Here is a 14,702-nt window from a genome sequence, read left to right on the forward strand (position 1 = left end):
ACCGAATAGACCAAAATAGACCAAAGTGGTTGAATGAACCCAAGTAGGCTGAAATGGACCGGATAGATGAATTAAGATTTAGAAATTAGAATAGGCACTCTCAAGTCTCAACCCGAACTTATCTTTTCCCACTCTTAAGTAAATGTACCAAAATGGATCAAATTGGACCGAATAAATTGAAGTGGACCAAATAATCCAAAGTGAACCGAAATAGACCGAATACACCAAAATAAAGCAAAGTGGACCGTTGATTACATCACTATTATATATTTATATTCCTAAAAGTCTAGGGGAACACACCCTTAACGTACATTTTGCCATAAATAATACTCACGTCAAGTGTTGATTGAATTAATATTCACAAATACTAGTGGGAAAGTGATGAAATGAATCATACGTCGACAAATATGTAAATTGTATCAAAATGAGAGGCAAAATGAACTCATTCCTATATTCTGCATGTGAAATGCACTAACATCCCCAGAAAAATTAGAAGAACATCACTTTCCATCACGTGGGGCAAAAATTATATAGGCCAAGGAAATTAAATTCAGGACACCATTATTGACTGATTTTCAAGGGTTTGGGCTATTTTCTACTACTTCTCTGCACTAAAATTTGCTCTCTCTCTCTCTCTTTATTGAGATGTTTCTCGCGGACAGCTGTATCTTGGCTCCAACCATCAACTGAACTAGTTTTCGTACATTTTTGTGAAAAGTTCAATTGATCAAAAAGCAACTTGGACATATTGTTCACACCAAGTGAAAGTAGGTAAATTGAACAGAAGTTTCGAGTAGACCAATAAGCAGACTTCACTCTCAAAACTGATGACAAATTCACCAATGCCCTACACTCTCTTAAAGTCTCTTTCCAGTAAACGTCTTCAAAGAATCAACTTGAAAACATAACCACCCCTAGATATTATGTACACAAGTAATGTTAGAGGCACAATTTCTTTCGCAACTTATTTCGCAAGTTGCTGAGGTGTTGAGTAGTGAGTATTACAAAATCATTTTTACTTGGCTCCCCACTGACTGACATCACATTTTACCAATCACAATTTACCACCTTAGTAGTTTTGAAAAATTTTGGGTCACTAAACATATTAATTAAGAATTTCAAAACATGATAGGCACAATAACCATAACCTTTCAATACAACATAAAAATTCGATGGTACATTGGGACTGCATAACATAGATTCTTCAATTATACTCCTGTTTAGTTGTATGGTTACACTGATATTTTGGCAAATGTATACATCTGAAGCTAACCTAACTACACAAGTTGCAAGGCCTCTTCACATTTGATGTCGAACTCTTTGATTAGGGCATCCTCAACAACCTAAATAAAATCCAAAAGGATATTATTATATCACTTCTATAGCCAATATCATTAAAATTCAGCTTGACATATAATGGCTGGGAGTTACACTAGCTTATGACAAAGGATTGTCATGGTAAAAACAACATTCTTCGACTATAATAAAATTACCTTATCTGGAGTAGAGGCACCAGATGTTACACCAATTGTTATGGGACCCTCTGGTAGAAAGTTTTCTTTCTCAACCAACTCCCCATGCTATTGCAAAGTCACATTGAATAATTCAAAGAAGTATTTAAAGAAAGGAAGTGGGGGAGAGAAAGAAAATTGGAAAAAGATTTGAAATTTAATATCGATTGAAATATTGGAACTCTATGCATTCACACTCACATTCAGCTTATATGCGATTTTGTTGCCAGGACCTATTCTCTTCTCACTGTCAATCCAGTATGAGGGGATTCCACGTTCTTCTGCAATCTCTTGTAGGTGCGAGGTATTGCTTGAGTTCCACCCACCAATCACCAACATTATATCTAAATTTTCCTCTACCAGCTTGTACATTGCATCTTGGCGCTCCTGACAATGAAACAAATTACTAAATTAGTTGAAGTCCACCTGAAAAATCAGAAAGCCCGGACATAAACATATTGAGTGGCAGCTGTCTCAAGGCAGATTAGCTTTTGGCTAAAATGCAAGTTGGTTATGCTACACAAGGGCATATGAGTGGGTAGATGAAGATCTGCTAATGGGTGTTAGGAGAACATCTTCTCTCTTCCTTGATTGTATTTTAGTACAGGCAACAAGGAGGATAAGGTGAAGATGGAGATCATACGAAGAAAGATTACATATTCTTAAAAATGTTGAACACAACATTTTTATATAATTTTAATGGAAAAGCAATACCATGAGCCAAGAAAGGAGAAAATTACTTGAGTAGCATCACAAATGGTATTGAAGCTTAAGAAGTGCTCATTAACATTTTCCACTCCATACTTGCGCATCATTGTCCTTTCTGCTAATTTACCTGTCAAATGATTTTTTTCCTCTTTGTGGGTAAGTGAAAACTATATAAAAATAGAAACTGAAATAGTTTAAGTGCATAACTAACCAATCTCTTTTGTTTCTCCCTTGAGCATTGTTGTCTGATTTGCAATGCCAAGCTTTACCGGGTCACTATCTGGATAAAACTCCTTTGAAACTGCATATTTAAGTTCCTGCAGGCAAGCCAATAATTATCACTAAAACCTTGCATTATACCAAAAGTAGTTGACATTAAAGCTCAAATCAGAAACAAAAATCTGTACCTTTAGAAATTCCTCTTTGGTTGAGCTAGATCCATTAAGTTCACCCCCAAGAATGTAGTCACACACATACATTGCCTGCATTCGTTAAAAAGTTCATAGTAAAAGCATATTTCTTGAACAAAAATGTATGTACAGTTCTACACCAAAAACAATGAAATATAATAAAACAGAGTAAAATTATTATCTGCATCTTGGACATACCTCTGTCATATTCTTGACAATAATATACTTCCCAGCAAAAGATGCAGTTGCTACTGTTTCCTCATGAGCATATTTACCAAGAATGATTGAGGTGTAATCTCCTTTCTTGTGCTTCTCAACAGTCTTCCAGACCTACACACAAATTTATTAAGTATCATCTGAATATAAAAAGGAATACTAGTTTTTTTAAATGCATGACAAAACAGAGGCCAATATCTGCAAAAGGTACCTTAGACACCCATGGGCAAGTTGTATCAACAATTTGTACATTTTTGTCACTCAAAGTCAACATCTCATCCACTGCAGCTCCAAAAGCAGGCAAAATAACAACATCACCCTTATCAACAACTTCAAATTGCTTCTTCCCTTCCTCAAGGGGAATATTCTGCACTTCCATGTCCTCCAAACGCTGTGATAAAGATTTAAAACTTCATTAGCAAAATTAGTTAAAACCAAATATAGAACAAATACCATATAAACCAATGAGGAACTTCTTCGCAACATATTACACAATATCCAAACTTAAGGAAATTCCCTGAAGTGCCTAGAGAAAGGACTATTTTCTTAAAAAAGTCTCTTATTATGCAGTCGGTAAAGTAGTAAACTCATGACTAACATAATTATCAGCTATATATAAAACATCAGTAGTTTCAAAAGGCATATAACCACAGTTGACTACTTCCATTTTTCTCAAAATTCAGCACCAGAAAACAGCAAAAAGAAACCAAAACTGGGCAAGTTCCTTTCAAATTCAAGCGTAAGAAGGCCAAGTATAAGATTGAAAGACCTTATTAACAGTCGGGTTGTGAATAATCTCATTGGTGACCCAAATCCTCTCATCCGGAAACTGTTTCCTCGCCTCATAAGCAATCTGAACAGCCAGCTCAACAGCCCAGCAAAAGCCATACGCTTCCACCAATTTCGCAGTAACATTTCCCCATCTATACTCATATCAATTCTCCTTCAAAGTCTTTATGATATCACCTGAAATTTCCCACACAAAAATATTAGCACAGGAACTAAAGATGTTTTTTTTCTGAGACTGATCCCGGCGTGCCAAATTATGCTGGATTTGGGGCTCTAATGCTCGCAACTTGCATAAGTTGTCTATCATATTCACAGGTCAAATTTCTTTACTTGATAGAGGTTTGCTGTATATGTTTCAAAACTTGTAATTATATACCTGAATTTTTATCAAGGTTCATGATAGTGTTATAGTTGGTCATACTAATCAGGCAATGATTACAATTTACATATTGATGCCTGTCATAATAATCAGGAATCTCACTTTTATTATATCTTTAGTAATAAACCAAAGTTGGAATGTTTTTCTACTCTAGTCTAATCTAAGTGTATATGTGTGTGAAGCTCCCTCTTAAAAACTTGAATCCCGACCCTTACTCTCGACACCCCACAAGCACTTATACTTGTAGGGAATACAAATTTATAAATTGTAATTCCTGGTCTATCTCTCATCATCTATTTTTGAGTAACTTTTTTTTTTTTTTTTTCCTGAACTATTTTTGGGTAACTGAAAGTGTTCATATTGACAAATTACTGTAATCTACAAAAGGGTAATTAAAACAATAACTCTAGGCAGAAGCAGATATCTAGTTCTTGAGCCAGAACTAAGATGAGAAGTGGCCTTTAGTGAACAACAATTGGGAAGAAACTTAAGATTGTGCAAAGCTTGAAACATGCCGTAACATCCTCAAAAAAGGTGTGTGGTAAGGGGAGCAAATTACATTACCCAAGAACTATAAGTCAAGAATTTCAACAACTCTGTTGTACTAGAATTATGATTTTTCTCCTGTGTGTGTGTTAAGATGTTTCTCATTGACAGCTTGTGTAATTGTCTTTGGAACTATCAACTGAGCCATTTTGCTCTTCTTTATGAAACTTCTAATTCCATTCCTTTTTTCATCTCCTAATACAACAATGACGTAGCTCAATTATTAATTCCCAATTGAAAATCTTCATCGAACCATACAAAGTAATTAACTACTTGGTAAACAAATTATTTAACCAATTGTGGATAGAAAGAATATTGTTAAGCATTGAAAAGAAAAAGAACAAAAAGGACTAAGAAAATAGAGCATTTACTGATGTACCGATGATAACTACTTTTGAGTACAATCACAGCAGAATTTACTACCAAAACTGATAACAAATTCGTAAATGCCTACTTTCCATGATATCTTTGAAGAAAAAAACTAACGGCTAGATATTATATTCCATGTTCATTTTCAAAACCGAAGGCTGTCAGATCAGTAAACTTAAGTTTAGAATACCAATTTAGAACCTCATTCTCTCTCCATTATGTGTGTGTTTGTGGCTTAGTAATATTATTCAGTCTCACTTGTAGAGAAATCAAGATTCAAATCTCCCACCTAACTTCTTGTAAAAATGAAGAATTAAAAAAAAAAAAAAAAAAAAAAAGAACCTTAAGAAATCAATATAAGATAATTGATCCCAATCACAGACTTATTAAGTAGTGTCCCAAGATACCTTCCTCCAAATCAATGGCAGCTCTATGAATTTTTTTTGAGGGTGGTCACTAAGAAATTTAAATTATACAAAATCTAATAAAACAATAACTTGAATATTTGCTACAATTGCGAGTCAAGTCACTAAAGAGAGCAAAATTGTTGCAATTGTAAAGCCAAAAAAAGTATAACTGTCGTCACTATCAAAGTGAACTCACAACCACAATATTTTTCATAGTACCATTTTTTAAGGAAAAATGAAATTAGAAATTATTTTATTGAATATTTTGAATGATCTACAAATTTAAATGATTAGCGATTTTTAACTTTTTGTTTTATAATAGGGTTTTTGTTCAACAATTTGTTCACTTGTTGTTTGGGATTGTCTTGTTTTTGTTTGGTTTATGTTTGTTGTTATTTGGGCTAATATTTATTGTTGTTATTTAAGATTTTTTTTAAAAAAATTATAAAAGGGATTAAGGATTATGTTTGGGGGGCAGAATTAATTTTGGAGTAATGCTATGTTCACAACATTTTTACAATAAATTTTATGCAAAAAATTGTTATCGATGGGTAAAAAAATAATATCGGTATTTGGATCAAATTAGAATTAGCAATAGCTTATTACATTGACTTTGCTGTGAAATTATTGTTAAAATATTGTGAATATAACATTACTCTTATTTTTGTTGAACCCAAATTTTTGTAATTCTCAAGTCAGGGTGTTCAACATTTTTATTAGATTGGTTACAATAGGTTAGTTTACCATATAATATTTTTTTAACAAGTGTATATATACATTTTTTTTCAAGCCAGGGTGGTTAGGGTGGTCCTGTGACCACCCTGGCTTGCATGTGGAGTTGTCAGTACTCCAAACCTAAATGAATTTATCATCATAAACATAATAAATTATTAGAAAGTTTATTTTATATTTTTAAGTAGCAGTAAAGATTTAAAAGCTAGGATAATTAGGGATGTAGAAAAAGTAACTAGTACACAGCATATCATACCAGCAAAATGTGAACGAACGGACGAAACAGAGGAGCATTGACCCCCTCAGGCCTCTGCCCCCCGCCAAAGCATAGCACAACAAATGAAGCCTCTCAACTTCTACTCTCTCGTTAAGTTGGGTCGAGGTGGATAGACTTGGAGCTCGCATCCATCCCTCATCTGATTCTGCAACTGTTGAACCATCTTTTCCAATGTTGGACCAGGATATAAAACTTCCACATTCCAAATGGCAGTCAAACCAACGTAGTTCTTCAGGGGGCATAAAAAAAAAACCACAACACTCGATGATCAAAAGACTTCAAGTTGACAAAAACTTTTCATCACAATCGAGGGTGATCTGATGATGGCCATCTCCTACTACTTTGAGTATTCGAATGTTTGTAAGGCTACCCAACACTCTCATCACGCCACCACCAAATAAGTTTGCACCTACAAATATGGTTATCTTTGTGAGTGTCAAGTGGAATGAAGTTGGACTTGAAAGAAAAATAAGTTCATAAATCTTCAAAGTTTGTAAATGCCGCAAGGGAGGATGGAGGCTTGACAAAAGTCCTGACTCCGTCCATCTTATAGAATGCAATTCTAATTTTCGTACATTAGGCAATCTGGCCTTGGCAAAGAGACTCTCAATGTCTTCATTTATAGCTATACCAGTAAGGGCTTGAAGATTCGGTAAAGTCACTGTATTGTCAGTTCTCGGTAGAGATGTTGGCCCATCCAAGTACAAATGTCTTAATTTTTTTAACTTCCATATCCCTTTAGGCAAGCATTTTATTTTATAATTTGTCCTTTCAGAATTTCTCAGGTCCAACGTCTCTAGATTCCAAAGGCTGCATATGGAATCTGGAATGACATGAAGCTCTCCAGATTGAATGCTCAAGTACCTCAAAAGGATCAGGTTTTCAATTTTGTTGGGGATCAAACAACAAATGCCCATATTACTAAGCTCTACCACCCGAACCAACTTGTTAATTTCACATAGCCATTTCAAGTAGTTGCTTTTATCAAGAGGACTCTCGAGCTTGACAACCTCCCCAAAGCCTATGAAAGAACAACTATTTGAAGGCTCACAAGGGTTGGAAGAACTATCTGGATGGTTGGCACTGTGGATGGAAATTCTACGGGATTTGCTCATGGGTGAAAGGTTAACATTTGAACGAACCTCAAGAAACTTCTCTTCAGCACTCACCAATATACAGAGGTGTCGTAGAAGATCATGGATACGACATGTTTTGACTCCTCCATCAAGCCTCTTTGTTGCTATTTGAATCAAGCTTTGATCAATGAGTTCCTCCAAGTAGTCCTCAGCAACATCTGTAGGGAATTTAACCAAAAATTCCTAACCTGTGAGAAACAAAACAAATAGAGAAAACACACGCCAAAGAAAATAATCACACGCACAAGACAATATTTACGTGGTTCGGCAATTTGCCTACGTCCACGGAGTTGCAGGGATTTCACTATTATCAGGGAAAATACAATAGTGCACAAGAATACTCTCAAGAAACCCAAATCCCAATTACACCCTAGTACTCTCTCACAGAAAAAATAAGAATAGAAGCTAATTGCCTCTCCTTTTTCTATTTTCTCTCATGCGGCTTACTCACTAGGTTAATTGGAATTTTTCTATATACTCACACGGCTGCACTACTTTTCAAAACCTAATATAATATATATATACATATATATGTATATATATATATATTAAGGTCAAAGTCGGCTGTTTAGGAATTACTATTCCTAGTTGCATTCGGTCAATAGTGACCGACTTAAAGTGGATGTGGGCTTGTGGCAATTCAAGCCACACATGGTCCACTTCAACAAATCTCCACCTTGGCTTGAATTGATCAAGCTACACAAGCAAACTCCTCCATCAGCTCCACCTTAGCCCTTAAGGGCTCATAAGCTGCAAACATCAGCCATAATACCTCCATAACACAATCCCTCATCCCTGCAACTCATCCTCCTGTCCTCAAGCTAGAAGACCAATTGAAGCTGCGCACAGCTTCAACTTCTCAATAGTGACACCCTTAGTCAACATGTCTGCCGGGTTCTTAGATCCACAAATCTTCTCAAGCATTACCAGCTTATCTTCAACAAGGTAACGGATAAAGTGGTATTTTGTCTGTATGTGCTTCGACTTTGAATGAAAAGCCGAATTTTTGGCAAGAAAGATTGCACTCTGACTGTCACTGTGTAGAATGCCCATCTCCTGCTTCTTACCCAATTCATCTAAGAAACCATGTAGCCAAATCATCTCCTTTCCAGCTTCAGTTGCTGCAACATACTCAGCTTCTGTACTAGACAAAGTAACAATCTTCTGTAGATTTGAAGCCCATGATATAGCTGTACCACCCAGAGTAAAAACAAACCCAGTAGTACTCTTTCTACTATCAATATCACCAGCAAAATCAGCATCTACATAACCCTGCAGTTTCAAACTTGCACCTGTGAAGCAAAGACATGTATCTGATGAACCCTTCAGATATCTCAGAATCCACTTGACTGCCTCCCAATGCTGCTTTCCAGGCCTACTCATGAATCTACTCACAACTCCCACTGCATGTGCAATGTCTGGCCTTGTACACACCATAGCATACATCAAGCTGCCAATAGCTGAGGCATAGGGCACCTTGCTCATGTGGTCCCTTTCTTCTTCTGTCTTCGGTGATTGTTCTTTGCTTAGTTTGAAATGACTACCCAAGGGTGTGCTCACTGGTTTTGCTTCATTCATGTTGAACCTGCTAAGAACTTTCTTCACATACTCTGACTGTGAAAGCTTCAATGTACCATTAGCCTTGTCTCTAATGATTCTCATACCAAGGATTTGCTTTGCAGCTCCCAAATCCTTCATTGCAAACTGTTTGGACAATTGCTTCTTCAGATTATTAATCTCCTCAATGCTAGACCCTGCAATAAGCATATCATCCACATACAAGAGTAATATGATGTAAGAATTGTCAAAAGACTTAACATAGCAACAATGATCAGCTTCACATCTCTTGAACTCAATTCTATGCATAAAACTGTCAAATTTCTTGTACCACTGTCTTGGAGCTTGTTTTAGGCCATACAAGCTCTTTTTCAATTTGCATACTAAATTCTCTTGTCCTTGAGCAATGAACCCTTCTAGCTGAATCATGTAAAGATCTTCCTCCAAGTCACCATGAAGGAATGCTGTCTTCACATCTAACTGCTCAAGATGTAAGTTTTCTACAGCCACCATTCCCAGTACTAGTCTGATTGTTGACATCTTCACAACTGGAGAAAATATCTCTGTGTAGTCAATGCCTTCCTTCTGCTGGAACCCTTTAACAACTAATCTGGCCTTGTAACGTTTGCTACCATCATGCTCATTCTTTATTCTGTATACCCACTTGTTGTGCAAAGCCTTATTTCCTACTGGCAATTCAGTTAGTTCCCATGTCTGATTCCCCAACAAGGAATCCATCTCATCCTTCATGGCTAACTCCCACTTGCTTGAATTTTCATCTTGCAAGGCTTCATCATAACACTCTGGCTCACCACCATCAGTCAACAGGAGATAATTTAAAGTGGGTGAATAACGCTGTGGAGGTCTAATGTTCCTGGAAGATCTGCGAACTTCAGCTACAGGTGTACTTAGATCTGCCTGTGAATTTACATTCTCCTTATCTTCTTTACCCCTTTTCTGGACAGTACCTTCAGTCAATTCATCTAAGTTGACAAACTCAGATTTCTTTTGATCTATCTTTGTAACATCTGACACTACAGTTGACCTGTTCTTGTACATAACCTGTTCATTAAATATCACATTTCTACTTCTGATGATTTTCCTGTTTTCTTCATCCCAAAACCTATAGCCAAATTTCTCATCACCATAGCCAATGAAAAAACATATTTTAGACTTTGCATCAAGTTTACTACGAGCATCAGAATCAATATGAACATAAGAAACACAACCAAAAACTTTTAAGTGTGAAAACTTTACCTCTTTACAGCTCCAAACCTCCTCAAGAAGTCTGAACTCCATGGGAACTGAAGGTCCTCGGTTTATCAGGTAAGCTGCAGTGCTAACAGTATCAGCCCAAAAAGTTTTTGGTAGTCCAGAATGCAACCTCATACTTCTAGCACGCTTATTTAGAGTTCTATTCATGCGCTCAGCTACACCATTCTGCTGTGGTGTCCCAGGAATGGTCTTCTCCATCCTAATTCCCTATGCAGCACAATACTCACTGAACCCTCCATCTATGTACTCTCCTCCATTATCTGACCTCAAACATTTTACTTTTAAACCTGTTTCTGTCTCAACCATGGCCTTCCACTTCTTAAAGGTTTCAAATACATCAGATTTATTTTTCAGAAAATAAACCCATACCTTTCTGCTTGAGTCATCAATAAAAGTGATGTAGTACCTTAAACCTCCAAGGGATGCAACCGGAGAAGGCCCCCACAAATCAGTGTGTACTAACTCCAATTTTTCAGCCTTCGGTGTCCTGCCAGTTTTCAAAAAACTCACCTTTTTCTACATTCCTAAGATGCAACTTTCACACATGTCAAAATCAATGGACTTCAATTCTGGTAGTTTTTCTTTTGACAGCAGCATCTTCATCCCTTTCTCACTCATATGACCAAGTCTGCGGTGCCATAGGCTTGTATCAGTACTTGCATCAGCAACTGCAATTGTGTCTCTCGGACTTGAGGTCATGTACAGAGTACCAGTTTTCTTTCCACGAGCCAATACCCTAGCTCCCTTTGTAACCTTCCAAGTACCACCAACAAATAGTATTGCATGTCCTTCATCATCAAGTTGTCCAACAGAAATCAGATTCCTCCTTAGGTCAGGAATATGTCGAACCTTCTCCAGTAACCAAACAGACTCATTAGGCAACAATATCCGAACATCTCCCATACCCACAACATCCAAGGCTGAACCATCAGCCAAATACACCTTACCAAAATCACCTGCAACATAATTCTGTATGATTTCTCGGTGTGGAGTGGTATGAAATGAAGCTCCTGAATCCAAAACTCAATCATCAAGTGGACTGTCTACTGCAAGAAGTAATGCATTCTGTACCTCTTTTGTTACAGCATTAGCAGAATCATCTTCATTCTTCTTCTTAGGACTTTTGCATTGATTCCTAAAGTGACCTGTTTTCCCACAATTCCAGCATTGTACTTGTTGGCCTCATCTAGATTTACTTCTATTTCGATTAGAATTTCTGGATTTTGATCTGCCCCGATTTGAATTTCTGTTATTACCTCTGCCTCTTGTCTCAAGGTTTAGGGCAGAACCAGATCCTGAGGTTTCGCCTGCATCTCTTCGGCGAATCTCCTCAGCCAGAATTAAATCTCGTATATCATTGTACTTGAGCTTTTCTTTTCCTGTAGAATTGCTTACTGCCATCCTCATTGCCTCCCAACTGTTTGGCAAAGAAGCCAAGACGATCAGAGCACGAATCTCATCATCAAAATCAATTTCTACAAACGACAATTGATTTGTGATAGTGTTAAATTCATTTAGATGTTGTGCTACTGATGCATTCTCTGCCATCTTCAGATTGAACAGTTTCTTCATCAAGTGGACTTTATTGTTTGCTGACGGCTTTTCATACATACTAGACAAAGCCTTCATCAAATCTGCTGTGGTCTTCTCCTTTACAACATTGTGTGCAACAGACCTAGACAGAGTTAACCTGATAACTCCTAGTACCTGTCTGTCAAGAAGAGCCCATTCCTCAGCCTTCATAGCCTCAGGTTTTTCCCCTAGAAGCGGTAGATGCAACTTCCTCCCATAAAGGTAATCCTCGATTTGCATCCTCCAAAATCCAAAGTCTGTGCCATCGAACTTTTCTATTCCAGACGCCTTTCCTGCTTCCTCTGCCATTGCTTTCACTTAAATCTAACCCTAGGCTCTGATACCAGTTGTAGGGAATTTAACCAAAAATTCCTAACCTGTGAGAAACAAAACAAATAGAGAAAACACACACCAAAGAAAATAATCACACGCACAAGACAATATTTACGTGGTTCGGCAATTTGCCTACGTCCACGGAGTTGCAGGGATTTCACTATTATCAGGGAAAATACAATAGTGCACAAGAATACTCTCAAGAAACCCAAATCCCAATTACAACCTAGTACTCTCTCACAGAAAAAATAAGAATAGAAGCTGACTGCCTCTCCTTTTTCTATTTTCTCTCATGCGGCTTACTCACTAGGTTAATTGGAATTTTTCTATATACTCACACGGCTGCACTACTTTTCAAAACCTAATATAATATATATATATATATATATTAAGGTCAAAGCCGGCTGTTTAGGAATTACTATTCCTAGTTGCATTCGGTCAATAGTAACCGACTTAAAGTGGATGTGGGCTTGTGGCAATTCAAGCCACACATGGCCCACTTCAACAACATCCTCCATATTTCTACTCCCAGTTTGCTGTATGAATCCCTCAGCTATCCAAAGTCGGATTAGTTGCATCACTGGTATCTCAAAGTCTTTTGGGTAGATACCAAAATACAGAAAGCACGGTTTCAAGTGTTGGGATAGGTGGTTGTAGCTTAAAGCCAATATGTCTCTGCAAAATGATTTATTCTAATCAAGATACCAATTGACATGGCCAATTAATTTCAACCATGTTCGATGTGTATTCTCTTTATTTGCCAAAAAACCTCCCAATACCACAATTGCAAGTGGTAAACCATGGCAACTTTCTACAATTTGTCTCCCTAAAGTTTCAAGTTCCGTAGGACATGTATCTTCCCGAAACACCTTCTTAGAGAAGAGCTCCCAACTTTTATCTTGGTCAAGTAATTGGAGTTCATAAGGGGGAATGTAAATACCATTATTATAACTATTTGCATGTAATGCTACTTCTTTTATTCTGCTAGTAATCAATATTCTACTTCCATTCAAGTTTTTAGGAAAGGCAGTACTTACCTCATTCCATGCTTCAGTTTTCCACATGTCATCCACGACAAGTAGGTACCTCTTGTCTTTCAAGTAATGGAGCAACGCACTTTTCAATCCATCGTCATTCAAATCTTGCAATCCTTCACCATTCTCTCTGTAAATACCTTGCACGAAAACTGACAAGGAATTTCTTAATGTATGGTCTTGTATGTGTTCCAAGAACTCAAACAATGCCTTCCTAAACTCTTCATCATTCATTTCCACGGTACCTTTCAAGTCTTCAACCAGCGTCCCTTTCAGTTTATCCTTGTTTAGGCTATACTTAGTTTCCAAACCATGGAGTAATTCTTCTTTCAATTTGGCTTTCAACATAAATTTTTTCAGTTTTGGCATTGGCGTCACATCCTTCAAAATTTCAAGCAACAGGTCACTGATTCTACATTCTTGAGAGACATAAACCCACCCTTGGACATCAAAGCAGTTCTTGACATTATTATTGTTGTAGATCTTCCTAGCAAGAGTGGTCTTACCTAGACCACCCATGCCAATGATCGAAACAACGTTATGTTGCAAATTCCCTTCAATAAGCTGCTTCACCAATGCCTGTGTGTCATGACCAAAGCCCACCACATGATCTTCCTCTACATATCTCATGCGCCTGTGCAGTATCTCCTTGGCTTCTGCATCTCCTCCAGATGATTCAGCTATTTCTATGCCATACTTGCTTCTATTGTTGTAAGTTTCCTTGATCAAGTTCTTGATGCTCTCTATCTTCTGTGCTACCTCATGAAGCGCGATTGCTTTGTCAAAGAAATGGATTACCTTCCTCGGCTTGCTTCTTTTCCTGTGCTTGGTTATTGTCATGATGAATGTATCAATAACATCCTCAGCCTCATAGGCTACGTCCCTGATTTGGTTGACCAACTCCTTCACCAAGCCACTGTCATGTCGCTTCCCTTCAGTATTTTGGAGGAAGACGTTGACCAGAGACAGCTCGTTCTTAAGTAATTTGACTTGATCCTTTACTCCAGCTAGCAAGTTTGATTCTTGGGAAAGCAACTGAGTCAGTTTCTGCAACAGGAAAGTCACAACAGCGTCTGCCATATCTGCTTATTTCGTTTCTTTGTAAAACACTAGAACTTGTACAAGAATTACAGATTTTTTTCTTTCTTAAGGGGATAATCCGGAAGGGTGAAGGAAAGTGTTTTATTCATGTTGACTCAATGTCATGTGGACTTCGAAGTTGGAAATGAAGGGTTGGAGTGAAGATGAAAATTCTTGGCAGGAACATTTTGTTGTGCAAATTCAATTATGTCCTGTCACCTGTGGGACCAATTTGCTTATGATAGACACGCAATTTGCCATGATTTTGTTTCACAACTATTGAAAGTTGAAACTAATTGCATGCAGACCCCCACTAAAAGTAAAGGCAAGCTATGAGAATGAAGGAGACACTGTGAGGTTTCTTATTAACT

The 14,702-nt window shown here is 37.3% G+C and overlaps 1 protein-coding gene and 1 pseudogene across 1 annotated transcript; both read right to left on the reverse strand.

The window, feature by feature from the left end:
- Positions 1-1,187: 1,187 nt before the first annotated feature.
- LOC115968030 (4-hydroxy-3-methylbut-2-enyl diphosphate reductase, chloroplastic-like) lies at positions 1,188-3,231 on the reverse strand. The gene is made up of 8 exons (XM_031087218.1): positions 3,057-3,231; positions 2,828-2,959; positions 2,627-2,701; positions 2,431-2,536; positions 2,252-2,346; positions 1,713-1,898; positions 1,494-1,580; positions 1,188-1,343 (listed from the first exon to the last, which is right to left on the reverse strand). The coding sequence occupies exons 1-8, from the start codon at positions 3,222-3,224 to the stop codon at positions 1,278-1,280; spliced, it is 915 nt and encodes a 304-aa protein (XP_030943078.1). The 5' UTR covers positions 3,225-3,231; the 3' UTR covers positions 1,188-1,277.
- Positions 3,232-6,622: 3,391 nt separating this feature from the next.
- On the reverse strand, positions 6,623-14,331 carry LOC115966904 (annotated as a pseudogene).
- Between the last annotated feature and the right edge of the window lie 371 nt (positions 14,332-14,702).

This window comes from Quercus lobata, chromosome 11 (genome assembly GCF_001633185.2).
Source record: "Quercus lobata isolate SW786 chromosome 11, ValleyOak3.0 Primary Assembly, whole genome shotgun sequence".
NCBI classification, from domain to species: Eukaryota; Viridiplantae; Streptophyta; class Magnoliopsida; order Fagales; family Fagaceae; genus Quercus; species Quercus lobata.

Excerpts from the sequence above, each read along its gene's own strand:
- LOC115968030 (XM_031087218.1), bottom strand. The coding sequence starts at position 3,224 with ATGGAAGTGCAGAATATTCCCCTTGAGGAAGGGAAGAAGCAATTTGAA. Across the intron at positions 2,960-3,056 it reads CTTGCCCATGGGTGTCTAAG|GTCTGGAAGACTGTTGAGAA; the intron begins GTACCTTTTGCA and ends ATTTGTGTGTAG. Across the intron at positions 2,702-2,827 it reads TTGTCAAGAATATGACAGAG|GCAATGTATGTGTGTGACTA; the intron begins GTATGTCCAAGA and ends TAACGAATGCAG.